The sequence below is a fragment of the Numenius arquata genome, chromosome 15 (assembly GCF_964106895.1).
Source record: "Numenius arquata chromosome 15, bNumArq3.hap1.1, whole genome shotgun sequence".
Classification (NCBI taxonomy): domain Eukaryota; kingdom Metazoa; phylum Chordata; class Aves; order Charadriiformes; family Scolopacidae; genus Numenius; species Numenius arquata.
This window is the reverse complement of record NC_133590.1, coordinates 5,647,525-5,675,189: the sequence shown is the minus strand read 5'-3', so window position 1 is coordinate 5,675,189 and position 27,665 is coordinate 5,647,525. Positions and strand designations below refer to the sequence as shown.

The 27,665-nt window shown below is 38.3% G+C and overlaps 1 protein-coding gene across 1 annotated transcript in view; it reads left to right on the top strand.

The window, feature by feature from the left end:
• The window catches only part of LOC141472229 (VPS10 domain-containing receptor SorCS1-like), a 305,706-nt gene that overhangs the window by 131,655 nt on the left and 146,386 nt on the right, over positions 1-27,665 (top strand). The window contains exon 3 of the mRNA XM_074159099.1: positions 796-895. Coding sequence (XP_074015200.1) covers positions 796-895 — 100 coding nt within the window. The remainder of the gene's footprint in view (positions 1-795; positions 896-27,665) is intronic.

Sequence of the window (27,665 nt, the reverse complement as noted above, 5' to 3'; positions counted from 1 at the left end):
TATTAGGACATAACTCAGGCAAGCATGAGCTGCATAACGAACAAACCCTCTGCTGATAATTGATCTTGGTTCCAGTAACATGTTTAGAGTAGATGTAACAGGAACTCTGCATATATTTGTTTATTTACTTGTTTTGTTTTTCCCCAAGACATGTAGTTAGTGTCTCTATGGGAAACCCTCAAATCAGAAATATATTGTTTTCTCTACTGAATGGTGGCTCTTGAAGCTAGAAAAAAGCATGTGTGTCCACACTCTCTGCTTGTCCATGTGAAAAGAAAACATATAAATTGTAGGTGTAATGCTTATGTAGTTAGGTTTTCAAAAGGATATAACTGCTTTTCGCAAAAAACTAAACTCTAATTTCACTGAACAGTCAGCTGGAGCAGCTACTTTGGAATATGCTGAGAAAAGACTCTTAACAAAATTAGTCTAAGCTTGGAGTATACAATGAATTGATAACTTTAGTTTCTTGCTGTCTGCTATTCGGCATTTCTGACAATCATTATCATCTTCTATATGCAGAATTTATCATTTCTTATTGTACATGTTTATTTTAAAATGCTTTGGGAAGATGCTAGTTTAATTTTTCCTAATCTAATGTAAATGCAAATTATAAGCACTCACATGATGCTGTGTGTATATAATTAAGTATCATTATATACTACATGAATCATTCAAAAAGCTCTAGAGAGCCATTCCGCTATGTAAAGCATGACTTATATTGAAAAGCCGCCAAGTGACTTGTGGTTTTGTGATTAAGTGTTTGTACTTATGAAATCTCTCTTTGAATTGTAGGTCAACAGATTATGGGACAACGTATGAAAAATTGAATGATAAAGTTGGCCTGAAGACTATTTTGAGCTACTTGTATGTTTGTCCAACAAACAAACGTAAGGTAGGTGATAATGTGGTTGGCTCGCTTTGACTTTATGATGCTGGTGATCTTTCCCAATTTCTTCAATATCTGCTACTATTTAAATGGCCATAAACTCTCTCTTTCTGTTTCTCTCCCCTTGAAAGAATATGTAGATTTACCAAAACGTAAGCCAGCTTGTACCACCTATACTACCTACCAGTGTACTTTAGGGAATATACATTAGCAAAAGATGGCCATTAAATGGATAGGTATAATAGGTATCTTGCATTTAATTGTTTACTTACCTTCTGGATGATGATCACTTCTCTTGTCTGAAAATGAGAGAGACTCATTAAAACAGCAGAAATGCTTCTACAGTGGCCAGATTGTATGTAACATTATTTGTCTTTTAAGTGCTCCCAATAGTGAACTGAACAGGATTTGACAAATTCTAACAGAGAAAATGCCTTTCAAAACCCAGAAGGTTTTAATCATGCAAGCACGCTACTGACTAACAGTTTACTAAGAATTTATAACACTGACATATTCATAAAAGGAATCTGATGCCACCTTTGAGATAAGTTTTTGACAAAATTTCTGTAATTTGGAGGTATGCAATAGGAAGTGACGAAGCACAGCTCATAATGATGAGGAAGACTTGTAGTTTCACGTATGCTAGCATATGGATATGCTAGTAAACAATATCGTTTAAGACTCTCCTTTGTGTGCTGTTTAAAAAAGGGTTTAACTCTCACATTTGGTGGTAGGCAATTAGTATTACTACTGGTCTTTTGGTGTGGAAACAAGAAAGTGGTTTAAATCATCCTGAAATTATTAGCAATTTCATTTTTGTTTTCCTCCTATGTTGGTCCAGAAAAAAAAAAAGAATGAAAATAAAATCAAGACATGATTAAATAAATGGCAGTGGAGACACCATTGTCCTCTTGATTTATTAGCTGTGATGTTGCATTGCACACGCAGTGGGTGGAATGCCCAACTCCAGCTTTTTCCTCTACCAGAGGGAATATGAATCTGGCTACATTAGTTTTCTCTCCTTGCTTTCTGTCTTAGTGGATAGTTCAAGTTATTCCAGGCAAAGCTGAATTGCATCGGCAGAAAATGCTAGTGAAGACTCGTCTCTGTATATTTGGGCAGCTGAGGTCACTATGATGCTGTTTTCATTATACTGAATCATTTATGTATTCTTTAAGACAGACTGTGAAAGGAAGAGGGAGCTGTCCTAACCAGAGAGCACAATGCTTAGCTTTGTACTCTTGTAGTTCACGTCTAACTCTTGGTTCAAAAGAAACAGGCGCTTCTAGGCATGAGTCATTTGACCTGTTAAAGACTGACCCTAGGATGATACAGATCATGTCCTAATGTCGCATGCTGTTCTCCAACTACTTGTAAGTGGAAGTCCGTACCACCAGCTGAGGTGTGGACACGTGACAGGGTATACTTGATCCCACTCTCTACTCCCTCACCTGAGCCTGTGAATAATGTTTTGTTCATAACCAAGGAATCTTTGACTGATGTTCAAGGACTTTCTTCCTTCCTCTGGTAAAACAGTGTTTGCAAATACTGGAAGATAAAACTAGAGTGGACTTTTGGGATCATGCATTTCACTTCCTTGCCACAGGCAGCTGCCTCCTGTGGTCCTAACAAGACAGCTATCAAGTGCTTTCTTAACGGTATTCTGATTAATGGACTATAGCTGTGGAATTCTAGTCCTTACCTATTCTGATGAATTTAGGTTTTGCTGGAAGACCCTCAGAAAAAAAGAAGTTGACTACCACTTACCTTTGTAATGCCACTTGATTGATTCCTCATACATTCCTATATTGGTTTGATTATACAAGACTAGAAGAAAGGTGTAGGGGTGGAGAGATAAATGACCTTAATTGAAACAAACAAGAAAAAGTTTGTATTCAAGTCTCCTGATGAAAGTCAGGACTGGGATTAAATGGTCTCAGATTAGTGGAGAGAGGTCATCTCATTGCAGCTGACCCTGAAGAAGATATAAAGCTTTACACTAGAACCTAAAGAATCAAATGTCCTTCAGCTTTGAGGTTTGAAAGGTGGTTGTCCTGGCACAGAAACTATGGTGTGGAGCATTTATATGTAAGCATGCCTGATGTTTGTTGGAGCGTAATAGTACTGTTCTCTAGAACTAAGAAGGGGTTTAGCTGGGCAAAATCTGCATGATGCCTTAGCTATTTTGGTACAGAGAAACCTATAAAGAAATTTAGGGTTTTGCAAGCATGTTAAGCCAATTTAAGTGCAGACTGGCACTGAAAATCCTTCGCTACCTCTGGCTGCACCTTCCCACTCCCCCTCCTTGCACTGCCTTGCCTTGTTTGTGTAGCCATCTGGTGAGCTGGACTGAGGACTAATCTGCCTGAAAACTAATCCCTTTCCAGTTCAAAACCCGAATAGATGAAAGGAAAAAGCTTTCAGGTGGAAGCGTAGAACTGCCCATTCTGGCAGCAGACTGCACTAAAGTTGGCCTATAATCAATATGGGACAGTGCCAGAGGAGAGCTGCAACACCTGGGATGAAAGGACCTATGTAAAGGTTTAAGATTTAATTTTCCAAAATTTATTTCAGCAGGAACAGAATTAGGCCTGCAGGGAGAACTTTTGGAGGCCCTCCTTAAGCTATTTCTGTAAAGCGTCAGGCCATTCCTCCAATAAATGTTTAACATTAAGCACGGAGCTGATCCCCCATGATTAAGAGGGCGTAGCGAAGAGAGTGTAGATCTGTATTTTACTTCCACGCTGAAAATATTTCTGTAGTGAAAGCAAAAATACTAAAACGCAGGGTCTTTATTATACCTGATATGGAATGGAAAGTGGAAGGAAACATATTTACAAATTTTGCCACCAAGAACCTATGTATTCTGAAACCTGATATTCCTCACCAAAATGTGAGAAACTCTGGTTACTCTGGAAGTTGCATCTTTTTTCACTAATGTGAGCTGGGTGGGTAGTTGCAGACTCTTTTTTTTTTGTTGTTTGTTTTGTTTTAAATGAAGGACTCAACTACTCTAAATCCATTAGTTTTATAACACTTGTACTGTTTGTGTGAAGGGTTTATTCACTGCTGCAGTTAATACTGGGCAGATGCTAACAGTGTGTGTTCCCTAAATACTTGTTAGATGAGGTAAGTGATTTTTCTGAGTACACCTGCAGTCTTAGATGTTCTTTGTTCTGCAAGGCATTCCATAGCAGAGAGAAAAGGCTTCTTCAGCTATTGGACAAGAGACCTTGCTAAAATAGTGATTCATTAGTGGGGCCAGCATGTACTTAACTTACTGAAGCTGCCTTCTTATGAAAAAGAAATAAGTCTCATTGAAACAGAAGGTAAATGTTGAAATTTGCTGACTCAAGACTGATTCCTTATAATGAAAAAAACAAGTGTATGCTGTGCGTAGTCTTGTCTGTTCCTTGCAAAGCAGAGCGTTTGGAACAGTGAACTGTAGAATGCATGTAATTGGATTTATTCAAATAATTAATAGATTTGTTCATGAATTTCTGATGATTTTCACATTCTGGAAAAGAACAAACAGCAACACGTGTTGAATAAATTGTTTGTTATAATTTATTTGCTCTTCCCCCTTTAGGAAAAAAAAAAAATATATCCATAAATACATGGGATTTGCTGAGCTTCCCGCAGTCTGTGAATGCCAATTTCCTTCTAAAAGCTCCCGACTTCCAATTCTTGTCTCTATTGAACAAAATGAAATCCTGTAACCAGACATTGCAGGCAATGTCATATTACAAAAAAGTGCTTTGAAAATAAAAAGGAGAGCAAATTCAACCATTATTTACAATTTAAATTGATGACCTATTGCTATTACTTGGTATTTTGCTGAATTATAGTATTTTCTTAAGGAAATCACAGAAATTGGTGAGTGACATAGTGATGTATAAACCCTAGAAATAAGAGAGGTGGAAACCCTGCTTTTCAGTGTTCTCTCCTTTCACTGAATTACTGTACTACCTGGTTGTATGACGGATGACGCAGATCAGGGGCGAAAAAAATTGTAACGCATGGGTCTTGCCAAAGAGACAGAGCCTGTTTGAGTATTTGTCAACAAGTCTCCAGAATGGAGAATCCCCAGTGTGCAATAAATCCCTAGGCTTAGGTATGTCAACATTGGTTTATTTGTTAGGTGCAGAGAGCCTTTTGTCAGGGGAAATAAACTGATTTAAATGCTTCTACATGAAGAAATAGTGTTTGGGAATAATGCAGTGGTGGGTTAAAAGTTAAACTAAAATAGAAGTCCAGGTTGATATCTTAAATCCCTTTTTGCTAAAGTTTGTGACTCAATTTCCTAGAAACTCACATGCACTAAGTTTTATGATCTTTCTTTATAAAAGTCTTTCAGATAGGTTACTTTCAAGCATTGCATAGAAAATCATAGACCTATGCAAATAAAAATAAAAAGTGAATGAGTGGTGGTGGGAACTCTACAATTGGTTTAACTAGAGGTTTTTGACTCAAGAAGTGCTGCTGGCTAATTTGGACACCGTATCCTTGTACAAAGCACACTGTATTCTTTGCAAAGAGACAGTTTGTGCAGCCCATTCGTTCTTTGTACTTTCAAACCTCTTGTATCTGTGTATCTCCAGTTAATAAAATGCTGGGTGATAGTATCTGCCAGCAACTTTTATGCTATTAATAGGACTAGCCCATCAGATATTTTCTGTAGGTTTGAATTTTTGTGTTAGGTTTTTTTTTTGTTTGGTTTGGTTTTTTCTCTCCCTCTTTCTTTCTGCAGGCCTGCCTTGAATTTTCCCTTTATTCCTCCAACTGTTCACATTTTAATTGCTCTGCAGTATAGTGTTCTCTTTTCTTTCTCATTAAAGATGAATGGATTACAGATGCCTTCCTCTTCTTTTATATAGTGGTTGCGATTAACACCTTTATCACAGCGTGTTGAGCACTGTCCTGTTGTGTGTGTAGCTCCAAGATAACGGGTGTTTATTGTAAATATAATTGCATGGGTTTCAATGCTGGCTAGACCCCTAACTACTTCAAATTCATTTCTATTAATGAGTTTTAAATGAAAGGAGCGGTGGCCCAGCCTTCGATTCTTTCTAGCATTGAGTGGAAATTGGTGGAGAGAATAGTTGGCAAATGTTTTTATCAGTCAAGACAGGAGATTTACCCTTATTAGCTGAAATGGGTATGATTGAGTGCTGCTTTGTATCCTGTGGTATTAGAAGAGTTCATTTGCTTCAGGGAGGTTCTGGTTTTGGAATGTAAATTGCCCAGTTGTCTAAAGGATAAGACCTAGGACTGTGTGCTTTACACTGGCCTTTGCAGCTGCTTTCATGGGAGTTGGGGATAGTGTCCATAGCATAGAGATGAACAGTTCCACCTGACATTGCTGTTTCTCTAGAAGCTGCTACCTTCAGTTGCTGAAATCGGATTGGGAAAACTTCTAAAAATCCTCCCTCTGACCTGTCTCACCATGGAAGCTTTCAGAATCCTGATGTGATGGTGGGTCTTGGTTTGTTTTTTTTTTACTCAAGGAAAAACAGTTATTTCTAGTGGCATCTTCAGGCCTCTGTAAATCTTATTGTGAAGACCATCAGTTTATATTTGAGAGGTTAGAGCTCAGCAGAGCTCTAAGCACACCTCACTGTAGACTGAGCCAGATCCTGTGGCTGTCAAGGGATGGCATCCTTAGCAAATTAGGCACAGTGGGAGACCTCGGGTCTACAGTCGATCAGTCATGCCAATAGCCCAAAGTGCTATTGCAGTCCACTCTTGCAGAGATAAAATCAATTATTCTGTTGCTCTTCTCTTTTCATTTGGAAGGAAAGGTCCTTGTTAGCTGCAGGCTGTGAGTGCCACCTTCAAAGAGACAGTCATAAGAGACCAAAAAGGCATTGTCTCACAGATGTGAATGCTGGTTGTTTTTTGGTGGTTTTGTGTTGGTTTTTTGTTTTGTTTTGTTTTTTTTTTAAATGATGTTATGCCTGGGAGATTTCAAGGAGATGTTTCATGAAAGTATTTTCTTACCTTTTGAAAGGGAGGAACGCTTTTCAAAGAAATGAAAACTTCTGTTTGGACTAAATGCTGTATAGCATAGGAAAGTACAAGAAGAAGCCCCCAGATTTGTTTTAAATATCTTCTATGCTATGACCACAGGTAATGATTCTTCATAGCCTCAACTTTTATTTCAGAGAGAATGTTTTGGAGAGAGTGAGTCAAGAGAATGCAGGGTGGGATTCATTGGGTGTTTTTGCTAATCTGATAGGCAGTTTGGGGTAGATCACTACACGTGCCTTTTCTCCAAGGGTCTTCCAGTGGGAGAACATAGGGGTTCTTCCTCACCTGTATCTTTTCTCTAAATATAGTGATCTACACCTGTTTCATTCAGTAGTTTTGGGTTAAGATTTGGCCTCCTGATCAGAAAAGAGTTGAAATCCTGAACTTGCAAAAGTCAGAATTATTATCTTAGAATGTAGGGGTGGATCAGTGGACTTCTGATAACACTATACACATGTAAACACTACTCACCGAAAAGGGCTTTCTCACCCCTTGAATTGAGAAATGTTTCATTTTCTGCAGTTCAGCAATAGTGATGGAATAAATCTACTGCTTTTACAAGCCGCTATTTGTGGTGACTGGAAAGTGTTATATCCTTATGATAATACATATATTACAAATTTCACTTCTGCTTGTAGTATCTTTAGATTCAAGACTAATGCTACTACCTATGCACCAGATAATCAAGTATAGACTTGATTTCCAATTCACAAGACTGTCTTTTCTGCCCCCCACCCCATATGAAAACAAGGATAAAGCCAAAGTATTTGTTTTTATTAGTTCAAATATGTAGATTGTTCCTCATATGTTTTAGGTATGTTCTAAGACAGCTGCAGTTCAGTAGAGTTTCAGTGGAATCAATGAAGACCTGTAAAGTGGCAGTGACTGAAGAGCTGGTGCTGTAATTGTTAGTCTTTAATACTGAGTTCATGGGAAACCAATAATTAACAAGCATTTGGTCCATGTTAACAAAGTGAAGACAGACTCTCATCTTTCAAAGTGAGTATTTTGACTTTTTGAAGTGTCTGGCAGCATTCAGTACCAAACTTCCTGATTCATGGCTATAGTATATGACAGCTCTCACAATAGCCATTACACGCAAAGCCCTTGCCATTATTCTACATCCATATCTCTTCTTGGATATGAAGTGAAATCAAAGCCCATTTATTCCGCTGCTGCTCTTGTAAGCCTATCAAAAATAGTGGCAGTTTTGACATTTTCCCACTCAAAGTAGTGCTACAGTAAGCCGTTGTATCTCACAGAAGTCTCCAAGGGCACACTGAGTGTTGAAACTAATGATAGGGAAGCATGAGCTGTGGAATTCAGCTTTAGAGCTAAGATTCACCCAGGCTGAGGGTTTCAAAAGTGTTCTTTCCATTCTGATTCCAATCTCTGTTTTCTTCAAACTGAACAGTTAAAATTTATGCAAGATAATCTCTTGTTGAATGTCCTTCAATTCTTTTATCCCTTTTTAATTCCTCAGCGTTTTACTTGAATATTCTGGAACAGATGATATCCCTTTTGGCAAGGGAGTATATATGTCAGCAGCTTAGAGAGCAGAGGAACGATATGTTGTTAGTTGCAGCACAAATACGGGCAGCAGGGATTGATGGTAGTGGAAGAATGTGTCTAACTACAGACCAAACCTGTCTTACTGTGGAACTTGTAGCTCCATCCATTTCCATAAGACAGGCTGTTTAAACCAGGAAAAAAGCCAGTTGCCATAATATTGATTATTTTTTTTTTTTTTTTACTATGAAAAACTAGCCCCAAGCAGTTGAAAATCAGCTTGTTCGGTGTCCCATAAAGTTGGCCTAAAAATATGTACAGCAGGGTTGTTTTCATGTACCTTCTGGGTTTTGGTCCATTAAAGGATAACATACCTAAATCTCACGTTTATATCTTTTCTCTGCTGTGTTGTGGTAGGAACATACTTCTTTGATCATGAAATGTGGATATTGTCTTGTTACTATATGACTTCAGAAGTTGGCCTTAAAGATTAAAATAGCATAATGCTGTGGCATAACCGTATGATGGCTGGTGTGTTGGGGATTGGAACTGATAATGTAAAAAAACTTACAAATGTTTGAATATTGACCACAGAAGCTCTGAGCTCAACCTCCCTTGCCAGGCCTACAACAAAGTCATATGTAGTATCTGTTAATTAGCAGATAGTGTAATCTGTGGGGCACGTTTATCAGCAGACTGCAATTGCTTGCTCCTTCTGTAGTCTAGATGTGTTCTTATAAAGAAGTGAATGACTAAATGACAGGATACTTGAGTGTTGCACCTTCTGTCTAGGTGTACTTGGAGTACAAGGAGAAGAAAGTGAAGAAAATACACAAGAAAAATATTCTTGATTATGAAACTTTTGATGGATAAATGCTGGTAAATGCGGAGAGAGGGGGGTGATGGCAGAGATTAATGGATGTAATTACAAAGTTGTCTACTGCTAGGAAAATGTGGAATTTGACTTGTATGCAGATGACATGAGAATTAGAGACCAACAAGGGATGACTTATATATCATATCGAGAGTAATGGGTCGTTGCGGAAGCAGCCAAGCTTCTTGGAGATAATGGGAATAATTCAGTGTCTGGTATGGAAAAAATATTGCAAAAAAATGTAGAGGTTTTTCCTTTTAGTGCCACTAAGTGAAAGGTTTAGGATTCTTGTTGCAGGGATAGAGAGAGATTTCCCAGAGCCAGAGAAGGGAAAAAAAAATCTTGAGTCACAGATAACACAAAACAAAATTCAAGGGTCAAAACTTACTGGAAATAAGGCACTGTAATCCATATTTTTGTCTCTTGAGTCTTTTGATTCCTATCTCTCCACTTTTTTCTCTTTAGCAGGAAAAAAAAATATTAAAACATTTAGGAAGGGCATATGACATGGAGAGCAAGGAAAATACAATGCCTACTACAATTTGGAGAATAATGGTATACAGATGCTTGGGGGTAGGAACACACAGAATTATCCTTCTGTTTACCATGACTTGGCTTTCAGAAGGGCACAGGTCTCCCACAGATTTGCACGAACCTGGTTTTTGTGTGGAGGAGTCTCTTCTACCATGTTCAGGAGTACTGAATCGCGGTCAGTGATTCTTTAAAGATAGAAATTTTTTTTAGGGAAAAGTGACAGCAAAGGAGAGAAGACTTGAGGAAGTGTAGCAGTGAAAATGGCAATGACTGGAGACAGTGCTGAGGGCAGTGTAGGAGATTGACGCTAATTGAGTAGACCAAATTATGTTCATAAAAAACTGTCGGAGGAGTTCTTGCTATGTATTCTGATACAATGGATCATGCCCTAGACCACTGTTTCCCAATAATTTTTTCATTGATAGGAGAGGATAATCAGACCGTGGTGATTGTCCAGGTCACACTAATGCCTTCACAGTGTTTTTGTGTACATTTGCTAAGAAAGACGTGCAAGGATTTGAGAGAAATACTTTGTAGTAAATTTTGAGTGTGGCCAACTGTTTTCATACATTTGGGAGCAAATACATTGTTTCCTTGCTTTTTCTTAAACTGCCAGTGCAGTTAAAAAACTGGAGGTGGTGGTATATTTTCAAAAGATAAACATTTAAATTAACACATTATTTGACAGGAAAGAATCAAATTTATGAAGAGTTCTATTGCATATAGAACATTATGAATAATGTATTTTGCTATTTAGAGAAAGAAAAAATTCATATTGATTGAAAGTGCTTATTCCTATTCAATCCAGTCGGGTCTTTTTTCCGAGGCTTTTCTGTCTTGGAGGTCAATGTTAAGTTAAACAATGTTTGGGGGTGAAAAGCTAAGATAATTTTGTTTTGAAAAATTTCCACTTTTAAATTCTTAAGAGATTTACCAAGTTAAATCCTACTGAAAACAATGGAACTTAATAATGATGCTTAAATTATATTCTTAATCACTTTGCTTATTCTTTCATTGTTAAAAGTCTGGCCTTAACAGTTTCAATACAGTAGAACACTGAATTTTCCTCTGCCTATGTGTATTTAGGTCTCAGTATGTCTCTGTGTACACGTAAAACCTCTTCACAGTCTACAGTGCCATATACCCTATTCCTTCATCAGAGGTAATAAGGAGAATCAGAAGGCAATTCAGCAGACAACAAACGGCAATGGAAAAAAAAGGAGAGAATGATATTTGAAGTTTAAGTAATTTATGATAGGTGAGCAATTTAGATGTAGCAAGAACTTTCAGACATGAGTCCCTGAAACATGAGAATGAACTGTGATCTGGTCCTTGCATCTTGAATTCCCTGCTTGTGGACATTTCTCAGGCATTTCTCTCTCCTGCTGAGTGATGAGATGCTTATGTGCTTGTATCAATATTTTTTTTCCACACAGGCCAAAGATACAGATAAAAAGCAATGGGATATATTCTCCATGGCACTGCACAGTTAACAACAGAAACAGTTTCTTTTTTTGATGACTAATCTTGCTCCAAAATTAGGAGGTGTGGCTTCAGCAGACAAGATTAAAAGAAATCACTTTTCCCTGTTTTAGGGCTGCATTGCACAGCAAATGGCACAAAGTTTGAATGTTATTTTGGTGTGTTGGGTTTTTGGGGGTGTTTTTTGTTTGGTTGGTTGGGTTTTTTTGTGTTGGTTGGTTGTTTTTTTGTTTGTTTTTTTTTTTTTTTTCCCAGCCAGAATACTTTTTAGAGCATGGAAGGATTTAGCCTTGAGCATGTGGTGTGGATGCTGGGCTTTCTTTGTCTACTCTGTTGAACACTTTCTGTGAACTCTACTCTTGAGCGTGTCACCTACTCTGGATGTAGCTTTCTGGTGAAGACAACCCACTAGAAGTAGTTCCTTAATAATAGGCATGGCAATGGGTTGACAGCTGTTCCTGGACATTATGCAGGACTGAAAGCTTAATATCATATTATTGTGACTCATCCTTCTGCATCAAGCCCAAACTACTTCTGTCCTACTTATAATTTAAGAACCTTTTTCTCCATGTTTGAACAGCAATCTGTTCCTTTGGGTTCTGGTGCTCAACTTGTCTCCCGTTTATTACTAATGGTAAATAATGAATGCGATAGCATAGCAAACCTGAATGGCAGCAGTCTGTTCTTAATTTTTGGCACTTGGGGAAGAAATGCAAACACATCCATATGCCTTCCCTAGTGCAATGTTGTTTATCTCCCATAAAGTAAAGAACAACTGCAGATGAACCAAAGACAGCCAGACTCTATCAACTGGGGAAGAAAGTGTAACAGTTTCTCTGCCTACATCTTGAGACTCTTGGTCATTTATGGATTTTGTGTTAATTGGTACTTGAGAAGAAATATTGTCAGTCCTAGTTCATGAATAAGATCAAATGTATGTTTTGCTAAGGTCAGAAAATAATCAGCTGCAAAGACAGGAACTGAATACAAGACTTAGGTTGAAATCCAAGCCAAAAAAAAAATATCATCTTTTCTCCTAATTCTGGAAGATCTGTTCTCCTTTTATACCGTACCTTTCTGGCAGGGAATCCCAAACTGCATCCCATCCGTGCAAGTTTGTACCCTTCATTTATATTGCTAAAAAAAGAATAAATCTTTTCACCACAAAAAAAAAGAAAAAAAAAAAAAGCAGAAAGGAAAGAAGGAAACATTATTCAAAGCCTGCTTGGGAGAAGAGTAGCACTAGACCATTGCGGAGGGATAAAGAAAGCTGAAGTCAGTCATCCAGTGTAGCAGTGGGCAAAGTTAACAAATCATCTGCTGCCCCAGACCCCTGCGTGTCTAACACCAGTGTGCACTGCAATATTCCTTTTTCATTTTGAAAATAAATAAATTTCTCTCACACCTTTTGAAAGGTGTCTGGCATTTCAAACCTTGAAGCTGAGAGCTATCTTCCAAGTCACATCCCTTGTTAAAGTATTTCATCATTCTCTTTTTATAATACCTCTACCAGCAAAACTCTTCCATATGTTCCAGGATACCAAACCTTTCCTTTTGCTAACATTTCAAGTGTGTTACTGACATTTACAAGCTCTCACAGGAGCATTCAGTCAATTACCACCAAAGACTCCCATTGTTCCAAGGATACTGACCTTTCCCCTTGGGCACCAATTAAAATCTATTACTTTTATTCCCATAGTGCTTGCTGTAATTGGAGCTCTGGCTGTTTGCCAGGTAGAATTTGTTGGGTTTTCGTCTCCGTTTCTTTATTACTGTAACTTTGCTGCAGATAGCAAGAGTGAAAATTCCAAAACATATGTATATACTTTGGGGAAAACAACATGATTTTAATAAGCTTTTAAATTAATCTCTCTCACTTGTCGTCAGGAGTATATGAAAAATCAAAGTAAAAGAATAGATAAGTTTCACACGATGGCATGGCTTGCTTGCTTCCACTTTTTGTTTTCCTCCTTCAGCTAATGTGCTCTAGTTATTCTGCAGCAGAGATTTGCCAGCCACTGCAGGACAAACATGCTGTGGGCCTTGCTAGTACCTAATTACTGTGCTCTGAAACTTGAGGGGAGAAAGGTGGAGAGCTGTGTACCTGTCAAGTGTCTCGAGCCTCAAGGCTTGTCCTTTCTTGTATTGTAAACTGCTAGAAACAAAGACTGTTAGTACTGCATTACTAGTAGCAAAGCTGCATGTTCTGGTTAAAATTCTTGCTATAAAATTACACTTTCTTGCTTACCAACTTTTTCCTCCAATTTATGATTTCTCTTTCTGTTGGAATTTATGATGGTAGAAGCAACTGCTGATCAATTATGGAGGCTTTTTCCTGTATTGAAGATGTCCGTCTGGAGATCTAGTCAGGCATCACATCTATCAGAGTGATTTTTGTGAAAAATCACGATTTTGAAAGAGGTGTTCAGGCATCTGCTTGCTGTCATCTCTTCTTGTTTGAGATCTTTGAGGTTGCATGAAAACTTTGTATGTTCAACCTGTTGACAGACCCACACTTCTTAAGGAAAAAAGTTATGTTATCTTGATATTTATCACAGAAGGCAATTCAGTTTTAAGCCCAGCATAGTATACAGGCTTATGGTATAGATGGTTGGGTATAAACCAGACATTGCTAAGTTGGCCAGAGGATTCTAAATCATTATGATGACAAAGAATTCTGAGAAATTCAGTGTTTATTAGTTTGCATAAGTCTAATTACAAGAGAATTTGACTTGCTTAGGAAGTGGCTGTGTTGTGCGTAAGTCAGTATGATACTTGCCAATATCTCCTTGTCTGATAGCTATAGAGTAACTTCTGGTTCCTTTTGCTTCCTGTTTTTGGTTCAAGGCAGCCTGTTTTGTTTGCTTATTCACTTGTTTTTCTCTAGGCTTTTAATACTCTAATAAGTTAGTGGACCATATTTTGACATTTTTGTGTAGAATGATTTCCATGCCTTCGTGTCCAAGTTAAATAATCATGAAGACCTTCAGTTTCCAGCTGGCACCAAATAACTTTACACGCTGTGTCTTAGATAAGTCACAGGTGGTTCTAGGAGTGTGCATGGTAAGACCAAGAATTAATTTTTGCTTCACCCACAAAACTCTGTGTGGCACCTTGAATAACTAAAATTATGAGCAATGCTTTTCCTGGGCTCGTATTCTTCCTTTTGTGGAATTTGATGAAACATTAAATTTCCTTCCTCACAGGGATCTGAAACTGTTCTTTTTTTCACCCCACTGGATGGGATTTAAACGAACTAAGCCTTTGAACAGCTGCTAAGTAGCTTCACTATTGAGAAGGAACAAGAGAGAAACCTTTCTTTGGCACAAGGAGGATCCCAGGTCCTAGAAAAGAGTTGCTTGTGCATTTTGGTTTCATGTGTACCTTTATCTTAAGGTTTCCATATCTCTGCAGATTCAGAGAAACACTTTTCCACCATCTTCCCTCAGACAAGGCTACCAATAACTGAAAATACTGACAGTGCTTTATTCCATTCTGGACTTTTAATGCTCATTCTGTTTGCTTGTTTGCTTTTGCCAGTTCCAGAAGGTTATTTCAGATGTGAATCAGGCTCAAGATTGATTTTTATGTCTAATAAACCTGGCAAAATAAAACTTTCTGAACTGGGGGCTGAATTAACTGCAGGAACAGATTTGTCAAGCCCTGCTAGATACTATTTCATATATTATGAGGAAAATAAAAAGTATCGAAAACTAAAAATAAAAATGTATTTTATAGAAGGGTTTGAAATTTCCCTAGGGATAAACTAAAACCCCTGCTTATTTCCTTCCTTTTTTTTTTTTTTTTTTTCTTCTGGCCATCAGAAGAGGTAAGTAAAAGATTATGACTTAGGAGGTAACCCCCCAGGGCTGAATGCAAACTTTCTATGATTTGAAGGCAGCAGGAGGCAACTAGGTGTGCATGTTAAAGAGGCAGTTTATCATCTGTGCCATTATGTGCTTTAATATTACAAATCCAAAGCAACACCAGTTAATTATTAAGTCTTTTTATATGGGAAAAAACAACCTTGATTCATTATAGCCAACATAAAGAGAAACTGAAGTATTGAGGCTTTCCTGTATTCGGACTTTCCTGAGAAGGCTAAGGGATGCTCACCTCAGCATTTTCACTTGCTATAGAAGTTTCCTTCATAGCTGAAGAAACCATTGAAGATATTGAAGATGATGGTGAAGCAAAAACAAACAAACAAAAAAAAAACCCAGGAACCTTTCTAATGAACAATAATAGAACAAATAGAACAAAATATGTCATAGGCTTTATGGACTTGAGTAGCACTTGACCTGAGGTTGTTGGTGTCTAAAGAATGTTTGACATTGGCCTGAAGCTTGTAATCATGCTTTTGTTGCAGAAGCAGTGTCTTCACCTTCTGGAATCCTTTCTAGCCAGCTTACTCAGAGTTTGAGGTTTTGCTTAACTTCCACATTGTTTACTCTGATACCAAGCTACTGCTGTGACAGCTAGAGAAAGCCAGCATGTAACAGTTCTCTGGAAACAACTGCCTTTGAGAAATCTCCCACCCTGTCTTCACACTGCAAACTCTGACAGGAGGTGTCATTGGCTGCATTAGGAGGCAGGTAGCAGATACTAGAGGTTTGGACTTGGCGCCTGAGTTCATGCCATACTAAGACAGATATGTGCATTAAAGCATTTTTAAATGTCTTAGGAGTGTATGTACCATTTTCCTGATTTTGCCTGGAAAATCAGGCAGCCTGAAAAGTAACTCTGAAACACGTGAATTGTCTCGTATATCCCAATGAGCTATTAATTCCAGTTCCAGGTAATCAGAAAGTCCCTCTTCAGTTTTATCATTACCATGAGTACAGGTATATGTTATTAATTCTCTGACATCACATACCTAAGCTAAAGGATAACCCTGACCCTTTTGCTATCTGTTATATAGGTCATGTACTGCAATAAACATTTTCCTTTTACAACAAAACGAAGTTGGAAGGGTCACCCTTACCAGCAGAATTCGGACAGGAAATTTAAAATCCTCACAGGTGAATTTGGCATACAGGTAAAGCCTGTAGCTATGATCACTAGTTACACTGGATAGGTGTACTTTCCTATCCATGGTATCTCTGCAGCTCACATCCTCTAAATAAACAACAAAAGAATGTATATAAAAGCATTTCTTTCTCTCCTAGTGGTAGATAATGATCAAGCAGTGTATGTTAACTGGCTAGTAGCTTGTACTATGCTTGTCACAGCAGAGACCCATAAACCCAGAGGCAGCGAAGTAAAAAAAGCTGTATGTGTTTTTGGGTTTTTTTTTAGCGGTGTCAGCCTGCCTGTTTACTTGACCCGGTAATTAGGATCATGCTATTAGCTGTTCAGATCAAAGCTGTAGTTACAGATGTAGTAAACAGGGGGCTAGGAATAAAAGAAAAGAAAAAGAAAATGCTGCAAAACACCAGTAGACTCACCAGTAAAGAGGCGAGTGAAAAATTTCTAAGATGGCTAGGTAATTTCTGGGAGTGTTCCAGATACACTTGTCTATTGCTCGCTCTGTTTCTGTGGTATTAGAGCCTCTAAAATCATGCTGGATACACCTTTTCTTATGCAAGGATGGCTGCTCCATCACAGTCTGCCAGGAGTGAGCCTAAGCCCACTCTAAGGGTGAGATTTGCAAACACGCTGTGTGTGCTAAAAGGAAACGCAAGGACAAAAAAACCCCACGTTTCTTTGGGCCTCAGGATTCCCTTGCTTTCAGCAAGGATGGTCTAAGTTAAGAGCATACGATTAATCATCACTGAATGGTTGATGTTGATCAAAAAAGTCAACCATGAAGAGGCTCTTTAAGAATGTTGATGGTGTTTGCAACCAGGCAGGATCTGCAGGCAGTATGAGTTTGTTGTTTGGTTTTTTTTCTTCACTGTTTGGACAACAGATGCAGTGTGACAAGTTTGCATATTCAGTGATGTAGCCTCATGGAGCTAAGTCAGGAGGACTCAAGGTTTAGATTCTTTGTTTAGCTCCCTGAAGATACTGTAGATATAACCAAATCTATATATAATTATAACTTGCTAGGGCGCCTCCATCACAAACCCACCTATGGGCTGATGAGGAGGATCCCAACATGAATAAAGCTTAGGCTTGGAGTATGTCTCTTCGTAGTTGACTTCTACAATGATAGGCTGGCACAGCCCAAGGTGGCTTTCAGCTAATTCAGCTACCACCAGGAGGGGCATAGACGTCAATATAGGTTTTCAATAGCCTGTCAGAAATTTAGAGTGCTTTCCTTAGGTGGCTAAAGCCTGTGTCACTGCATCTCAACTAAAGTCAGTATTCAAATTAACTGAATTATATTCATATCTGTAGGAGTCTTCCACAAAGCAGTGGGGAGGTGACTTTAAGAAATGTGAGAATTTTTAATAATCTGGGTTTATTTCTTTACCTGCTTCCCAACTTCCCACATAACTTTGAAAAAGCTGTATTGATGCTTTGGACCTGGAAGTACTAGCTCTTGACCTCTGCAAAACAGAAATGTATTTCACTGGGAAATTCTCAGAGTTTCTTTGGGTGAGGTGCTGTGTAAGTGCAAACAATTTTTATTAATAGTCAATTCATGTGCATAATAAAAAAATAGGTTCCCACTCTAAAGAAGGTTATATTAGTCAATATATCTAAATTACAGCCACAGTAAAGCTGCATGTATATGTTCTGTTTGGAATTATATGAATAGGTGCTATATTATACTATATACTCTTGTACATTATTGCTTTCTGAAAGATATATAGTCTATGCCACTTGAGATGGGAAAAACATGTCTTTCAGTAAAAAAAACATTTCCAAAGCTAGATGCACTAATATTTTATGAAAACGTGAATAAGTGAAGCAGATTCATCAGAAAGATAATGAGAAAACAACATTATTTTTGCTGGGGTGGAGGATAGTTTAAAAATAAAAATCAAACCTCTGAACAGCATCTCTCTAGGTTATCTGCTTTCAAATTCTAAGCAGCGGAAGGGCTGTTCTCTCCTTAAAATGCAAAACCTCAGAAAAAAATAAATGTCTCATCCTTTTGAAAAATCCATCCCTAAATGTCATAAAATATTACTTGGTAATCCGTCAAGTCATTCACACTGAAAGCTGCTGTGGTCCAGGTTGAGTTTAATCTAAAGTGAAATTAGCCCACATGTTTCTTCCTTCTGGTCAGGCTTTAATTCCATGCAGGTTCTTTCCCAGAGGTTCTCCAGGGACAAGGGTGTTCATGATCAGAGATGGCATTAATGGTGATGAATGTCTAATGGGAGAAGTGATTTTCAGAGGCACAGAGGGTAAGGCAGGTACCCAGCTCTCAGCAGGTGCCTTTAGTGAATACTCTTTATACTCAAGTCTCCTTTTAAATGTGTTTCAATCCAGATAAAATGTTCCACCTCGCTGATTTGTGGAGACCAGCAAAGATAAGTTTTTCTCCTGTTCGAACATGTGGAAGAGCCCCCTTTCCTCTTCACTTTGTGAATGTTTGTAATGACCTTGGTCACTAGCAGGGGGGGCATGGTTTTTTGGCTATCTTTGGTGTTTTGGCAACCCAAATGAGCAATGAATCTCTGAACTGACAGTCTTATGCATGACTGCAGAGGAGCATGCCTTGCTTCCTTCTCTGGACCATGCTTCTCGTACATCAACCTTGTCATTGGTAGTGTCTGGGGCCAGGAAAATCAGTGGATCTGGCCACCACCACATTGCAGTGGAGTGAAAGGGTCAAAGGCTTCCAGGAGTCACCCAGTAAGTGAGAATATGGTGGGTACCAGGGGTAGGTTACGTTCACCCTGGCTGAAGCTGCCTCCATTCCCTGCAGACTGCTGGAGGATCCAACAGAAAGAACAGATATCCAGACCCACTCCTCCCAGCCCTGTGAGGGCAGGCAGGCAGGAAGACTGCAGGTAGGCAATACTGGAGGTTTTAACAGTACAGTGATCACAGAGCAAGCTCAGCTTCCATCCCTAAGTTCTTTTTTTTCAGTTGCTTATAGCTACCTGTGAACAGTTTGGCAGGGAAAGGTGCCACAATCTTCAGCATCCATTTAGCTCTTTGCTTCAAGCTGGTGACAGTGGATTCATTGATGACCAAGTGCAGTCTGTGCTGTGATGGGGATATGCACAGTAGAGATTCAGACCCCTCCCAAATTATTTCATGTGAACAACCGAACAATGACTGGAGAATGACTGTTCTCATCACTCTGGGAGTTGAAGGTGTTCTTAAGTGCTACATGCTGTAATTAGCTCTAAAGGCCTTTTATTCTTGTTTTTCAAAATATTATTATCGTCTTTTCAGCCTCTCTTTCAGCCATGCTTCTTGGAAAGTGCCTGTGCCACCACCCGGGTCTCAAAACTCATTTTCGGTATCAGAGCTCTATGAAAGCTCACAGATCATAAGCCTAGTTTAAATTGATCAAGTGTTGAAGATATATCATTAGCTAGACTAATAACCCGTATAAGATTCTCTTTTCTTCACGATTCATTCCTTTTCTGCAACCTCCCTACATGCCTTTACATAAGAGCCCATAGAGCTTCAAACCTCATGTTTTCCAGACACAGATGATCACTGCCCTCCAGCCCTTGCTTACCCAGTGGTGTGTCTGTTCTGTTCTCCTTCTCAGTGGTCCTGGGTATTCTCCTTTGAAAGCAAGGGAGGAATCTTGACGTCATTCAGGGAACAGAGAGAAGGAAACAGGAAAAAAAAAAAAAGGCCATTTTTTTTTTTTCGCATTTGACTTCTTTCAGTCTTAATGGCTAATTGCTCTTCTCTTCAAAGCCTTGCCAAGGAAAAAAAAATAAGTAAAGAATTGAGCTATAGCTCATCACCGCTACATCGTTTGACTGTAATTTTTGAAAATGTACCCAAGTAGCAAAAGCGTTTAAAAGGGGCTTGGCACTGAGAAGCCAAAACTGCTGGCACGCGCCAAATTGTGCTGCTGTTTAAACAAGGAAGCTGGGTGAGAGAGTGCTCTGTGGGGTGAGATCATGCATTTGTGAGGGTAGATGTGTTTGATGGGCTGCGTTGTGGATTTGTTTCCATATTTGTTTACATATGGGCTGAGAAAGAAGTATCTAAACCTACTCACAAGGAGGTTTTAGATTGAAAAGAGTTGTTCAAAGTGTCTGTAGCTTGGATTTTTCTGAAAGACTCCACTGTCAATTCTTTTTTGATCAGTGGTGTCCCCCTAAAGAACCCACACACAAACACGTGCAAGCAGATCTGAAAACACCTGGTAGCCAGTCTCAGCTGGTATAAGGTAACAATGCAAAGTGTTTTATGGACTAATTATCTAAATCTGTATGTGAAAGGATTATTTCATCTGCTTCTGAAACTAGATTTGATCAATATTTTTAGAGGGTTTTTTGTTTCTTTGTTTTAAAAGAGAGAAGGCATGGAAGATGAAAAGTATTGTTTTTCCAAGGGTGGCACAGTCTTTGGGAAAGACGACTTCAATGCAGGATGTAAATAGTAATTAAAAGTAGAGAAAATGGAGGAATCTGAAGGATCTGTTAGGAAAGATAATCCTAAGGGAAGAGATAATGTCAAATCCAGGTCTCTGAAGTACATGCATTTTGTAATTTATACAGTGTAGATGTGTTCAATGATAACCGGATTGATTGGCTTTTCTAAAGCTAGAAAAAAAATGAAGGATTCCATAAATTTCCTTCTGATGAAGATAAGAGTTTTCTTTTTAAATCACAAATATTTCTAAGAAGCAGTGAAATAAAAATGAACAAAAAAAGTCTTCATTTCCTTTCTCCATTGTACCTGAAATATATCTTCTTTTAGGGCAAAATGTATTTGGGCCTATTTAACAACATGTAGTGAAACTACAAAAATGTTTATGAGGAAAGGAAGAAGGAGTCTTCAGGGGAAATTTGGGCAGAGGAAAGTGTAATTAGCCAAGATAAAAATGCCTGAGAGAACCGAAATTGCCAGCGTCATTCCTGCACAGTGTTCTGGCAACTTTAATGAAAGCAAGTGGTCAGCACAGTACTTTTGAGTATAGTCTGGAGGCCTGCAGTAAAAAAAAAAACCCAAACCCAACCAACCAAAGAAACACAAACCCAGTAACTACAACAAAATTAGAGGTACTTCTTGGGAGGGGGACTTTACTTATTTATTTAATACTTACCATAAATATGTAATCCACAGCTAGAATATCTGTGGAGGGTAAGTATATTTTCCAGTCATTCAAAACAAAATTTGCTTATATTTTGGTGTTCAAGTTAGTAAAAGCGTTTATTGAGTCTTAAAAGCTACATTTAGGTAGGACTTTGCATGTGTGAGAGAAACTACTTTAATATGCCCACCAATGTTGTTCCAGATTCAGGGATATAAAAAAGGAGGCTTCATCTCTCCTGCCCCACCACCTTGAAGGTGACCTTGCTTCTTGCAGTATTAAGAATATGCCAGCTTAAAAACTGTTTGTTCTGTGGCCCTGAAATGCCCCTATGCTATATAGGGATATCGTGTAACGATATGTGTTAAAGTAGCTACAATAAAAGGTAGGATAGGAAAGCAGGAAAAGCAAAAAGAAATAAGAAACCCAGAAGTTCTTTATGCAAAAAGATCTGATTAGACTATAGCCTTGTTAAGCTGAGTAATAATCAGAATAATTAACATGTTTTGCTCTGATTTTAATTGTGATGATAGCTGGAGTAATTTAAAAAATATAAATTTGATTATCATGTTAAACAAAATCCTTTTACCCTGCTTAAATTACAGTTACTAATTTAGTACAATAATAAGGTCTTTGGTGAAAATAAGAACAAGGTCCATTATAAATTAAAAATAACGATGTACAGAGAAGACTACTAAGTGAATTGGACTGAAAACTTGGGGAAAAAAGGAATCCAAGCCTGTCCTGGAAATGGTTTACAAGCTTTTAAATGCAAATATATCAAAGCTTTTCGTAAGCCATGGATCTCATTTTTAATCGCTATTCCACTGAAAATCAGCCACATAGACTCTCACTTGGTTAACATTCTTTTTACTAGTCTCAGATCTTGATCCAAAATCTACTGAAATCAATAAAAAGACCTCACTTTGAATGCCAAAGGAAATTATTCTTATTAGCATGGCAGAAGAGCTTCCTCTTACAGTATCCCACCATTACAGCATGGAAAACCAGAGCACAGCAAAATATTTGGCAAGAAGGTGAGATTTTCTTTATGCGCCTGCAGTCAAGCTGGGCTCACAGGCAACGTACGGGACTTCATCAGATCCTCTAATGTGTCATTTCAGTAGGTGTTAGAACCTCTAAACCTTTGAGGTGTTTCAGAGGTTACGCCAATAAGTGTAATTTTTTTCATATTTCAGTCAGATTTGTACTCGAGCTCTGTCTATAAACCCAAGTATTTAACAGGTAGTTAATGTATTAGTTTCATATGCTACTCAATGCTATTGTGCTTTCCCTACCAGAGATTGGTGCATGGTCTACTGTATTAAAAAGATAAATGAAATGAAATACGTAGAAAATCCCCCTGTAGTTTTGTAGTCAACAATGTACACATATCAGGAAACCAGTGCTGCAGTCAACAGTTAATATCCTGTATATCATTCTTAGGTTCCTCTTGTACACCTGGCATCCGCCATAAAACTTAGTCAAGGGTAACCATTTGCGAAAAGGATTTATGATGTCTTGCAGAATTATCTCTGTGCTGATGCTCAAAAGAAAATACCAGTGACATCACCCGAAACAACCGAACCCGGGTATTCAATATGTTACCCTGTTTACTTGGGTGTCCATTCATGCATTTAGGTACCTTTTTACTGGCTTATGTTTATTGAAGTATCTAATTTTCATGTGTGTATTTAGAATTTCTTTTACATCTGAAAGAAATTTATTGCAATTACTCTGTCTGTATTAAGTTCAAAGTTGCTATTGCCTTCTATGTCCAATGTTATGTACGAGGTAAGACAAGAGAACTACTATGGTCTCTTCTGCCCTGAACATCCATGTCTGAATAGGTGAGTGACAGAGCAACCAAAAAGGTCTAAAAACATTAAATAATTTGTCTACATCTGTAAGACCACTGGTGAAATGGGAATCGGAATCCCAGTGTAAATCCTAGCCTTGTATCCTATGAATTTGACAATGCTTTTTTCCTCAAAAGGTTTCTGATACAATTAAAATGCTGCTGAGAATGTGTGCGTTTGCTAAATCAATGGAAGGTCAGCAGCATATGGGAGGGTGATGGAGGTCAAACAAAGGAGAGCATCACACTTGTGGTTAGATTGAATCACAGGTAACTACAGTTTCTTGTGCTTTAGTTTTTCATTAATTAAAAATAATTATTTTTTTATTGAACTCAGCTGAAGGGAATACTTGTGGAAAATGTATATTAATCAGTAGTTTATGGCAACTTGCAACAATGGCAATAAAAGTTCTGTATTTGATAGCTGGCTTTAGTGCAGACTGCTCCTTTTTAAAGCAGAGTTGCTTTGCCTTTCCTAATTCATGCAAATATTCAAGGTGCGGTGAAATTCATCCCAATCTACAAATGGTGACAAACTAATTCTGTTTCTTCTAGGCTGGCAACACACACAATGGGTTTCTGTTCTCAGGCTTTCAGAAAGATGAGTGGTTGCTTGTACTTAAACTTCCAGAAACTGGCATCTTTCTGTAGTTGCTTTTTTGTTTGTTTGTTTATTTGGGGTTTTTGGTTCTAGTCTAGCGGTCACACTGGGCAAAAGATCCTCTCTGATTAATTTTGTATTAGGAGCTTCATCCTAGTTCTTGTGGAGGCTGTGAGAAAGAGCAAGTTTAAGTTCTGCTGCAGTATAAGCAGCAGCCAAAACCTACTTGTCTTTGTTTTTCTTTCTCCTCCTAAATGTTGCTAATATCAATACATTGTGTCCAAATATGAATGCTGAGTTTCTAATCAATGCCTAATCACTCCACATCGATTGAGGTAACCTCAGAATTCCTTGTGGGAGAAATGTCTTTATCTGGTATTTAGAAGTGAGGACATCTGAGGTGCGAGACACCTACAGGACTATGCGAGAAATCGGATACACCCATGAATACTAGGTCAGAGTCATAAATGATAACGTCTTCTGTACATTTATTAAACCTGTAAGGTCATATTCAAGTGTAACTGGCTACAAAATTATCCTTGCACCCACTGAATAATCAGCAGAATGTTGTACAGGTATAACAGTGCAAACGCTTACTTTTTTTTGAAGGTTCCCTAAAGTTTTAACTCTGTCAAATGACTGCATAATAGAAACGTAACACAGACGCTTTCAATGTGTCCAGTTGCTGCTAACCACTTTGCAGCTTTGCTGCATTTTTAATTGAACTTTTCTAATGAGATCACAATTATTTTAATTTACTATCTATTTCCTGCTCAAAAACAGGTGGAGAAAAAGACATTTATGTGCTTTGGTCATCACTACTTATAAGAAAACAGCCACATAACTAATCTAATAATACCAAGTAAATTAGGTTGTCATTATATATACTACAATCTAGGCTAATATAAAAGCTAAGAAGACTTGCATTTTTATTATTCACTGGATATTCTCTGAATTAAGTTTTTACATTTTTTGAAGAAGAGCAGGGTCAGGCATGGGTATCATAGGTCTACTGGGTAATATTCTAAGCTGCAGATGAAGAGATCCCAAATCTATTATCCTGCTTGCTACTGTTTTGCTTTACCATAGACTTTGTTTGTGTCTTCTGTGAAGTCACTGAAGTCAGGATCTATGAAGGTCTGTAGATGGCTCCCATGGCTTCACAAGAGTTAAATAGGAGCTGGATTCCTTCTTTACAGTCTGGGCAAAAGTCTGATGTCAGCCTAAATTTCTGACAAAGGGGGGACATAGATGAAAAATGCTGTCAAGGTCTCCTCATTTCTTATCTCTCCTCGGGGTTTGGGAACTATAGCTTTTCTCATCAGAGAGTTGCATAGCTAAGTATGAACAGCTAGTTATCTGGTCAGATATTGCTGTAATGAATAGATATATTCATAGATATATATAGCTATATTCTTTACTATTAATATAGTACTGGTTTGCCTGCATTCACCCACACTCAGGTATGCACCGAACCCTGCTCCCCTCTGGTTTCCTCTTCATTGCTGTGGAGTGAGCTGAATGTCTGATGTACTGAACCAGCAAAACTCGGTGTCTGTCTGCCTTACAGATTGTTGAATAAGTCACTGCAAGTGCCAGTCCATGGGGACACTGAGTCCTTTTCTGTGAATCAGGATTTATTTGCTTTTGAAGTGTTAAAACTAGAGAGGAGGAGGAGGTGTCTTCCTCAGCTGCCTTAAGGAAGTAATTTACTATTTTAATATGTTGCTGTGGATTAAGAGGACTGCTGAACGGCAGAATGGCAACCTCCTCTTTGATCCAGATGACTGGCTCTGTAGGTGGTGGTCATTAGAAAGAAAAAACACCTCCATCCATCCTATGACTCTAGCTGTAGGGAGCTATAAAGCTGGTTTAGATCAGGCCAGGTTTTCTATGCAGGTTGTGTCAAAGCCTGGCCAATTCTTTTTACATTCCTATTTCTAACACACTGCCTTTCCTAGCTGTCTACAGGGCTAATACTCTCATTCAGGCTTTCAGCGTCTCATGTCTCAATTATTGCAATGTCCTTTCCCCTAGCCCTGACAAATGTGGCATGGTCATCTCTGATTCAGTCAGAATGCAGCTGCAGAAATCAGACACCTACCTTTCTGCTTCAGCCATATGACACATCTTTTTGAAACACTCCCCAGCTTATTGCGCTAAAAACAGGGCTGCAGGCCTTCATTTTCCAGATCTCACTACCTTTGCCATACCTCACTGCATATTAGGAGATAACTGCTGCCTCTGAATAACCTGTGATGCTAGTCTCCACTTCTGCTTGCAACCTTTTCAATTAAGTGCCTTTATACAGCTTTTCAGTGTGCCCATCGTGCATGGGAGGAGATGCTTCCCAGGGAACATCCACTACCCTATGCCAATTCTTTCCGTAAATGAAAAAGGGGGATTCCTCTTTTTTTATTTTTATTTTTTCTTCTTCTTCTGTCATTCACACAAAATGTTTATCGTAGTTGGGTTTGGGCTCACTTTTGGCTGCCTTTTTTACCTTTGCAGGTACTGTACTTCATAGGTCTTTGCAACAGAGACCACTGTTTTGTTGATATTTCCATGTTAATTAGAAAAAAAAGATTCCTGGACTACAGTTCGGCTGCTGAGATGCTGAGGTAACTCAAGTGATAATTAATGAAGTAGTTGGAAAGAGCTATATAAAGTAATGAACCAGACAAGAAGCATACAGTCGTCTGTCTGTTGGAAGGAAAATGAGAGGAAAAAAGATGTTTAAAGTGTAGACACCAGAGGAAGGAAGAAAAGAAAGGATGGAGTGGAGGTCGGGGAGGGAGGGGGAGGATTAACAAAAGGGGATTTACAGAATCACAGGTAGGGGGTTCTTGAAAATCAAGTTGTTGGTTTTTTGTTTGATGTGCATACAATGCATTAAATCATTTGCATAACATTCCCAGGCTCTCCAGCTTAATCCTCACAGTTCTGAAAGATTCTTTGTTTGGGAGGGATTAAATTCTCTGAAGAATTTAGGGCCAGGTCTACAAGGAGGGTTAGCACCAACTCTTTTCTTCTTTTGACTGTGGTGGGAGTTACACACCTAATTAGGACTTAAATATTTAGCCTTCTGTGGATTTAGGGCTTTGTTGTTTTTTATTATATTTATGGAAGGTTGGTATTTAATTTGTCTGAAATAAGAGGTGGAAGAAACGTAATTTTGGGTCAAAAAAACTTGTTTGATTTCCTCCTGGGCTTTAGTTCTGGGGAGAATTAAACTTTTTATGATTCATTTTTGTTAAAATGCTGAAATTTGCAAAACAAAGTAATGTTCTGGGATGCATATTTTTTAAGCATTTCATTTTGAAGTGGTTAAAATAAACCATTTAGGCTTTCCTGATGTTTTTTCCTCTGAAAATGTTTCAGGTGAAACTAGTTTCTGAGATTGACAGGGTATGTGGCTTTACAGTGTTCCTCCTGAAATTTCAAGTTTTTGAAACACACAAAATATTTGCAACAAGTATGTCTATTTCTGCTTGTTAGAAACCAGAGCCACATACCAGTGAGCATTTATGAGACGTAGGCTTTTCCTTGGATGTCTTGAATAAATCATGTCCTGCACGTGGCTTTTTGAGAATCTGTCACCTGCTTTCCTGTTTTAACTTAGATATGTGGCATTACCCTTGTTTTGTGGGCATTTTTCACAGAAATGAAAATAAGGAATTAAGTAAATGACTAGTAAGTCAAGGGGGTCAGTCTGAATGAAACCACTCTCGTCACCATAATACTTGATGATTATTTTTT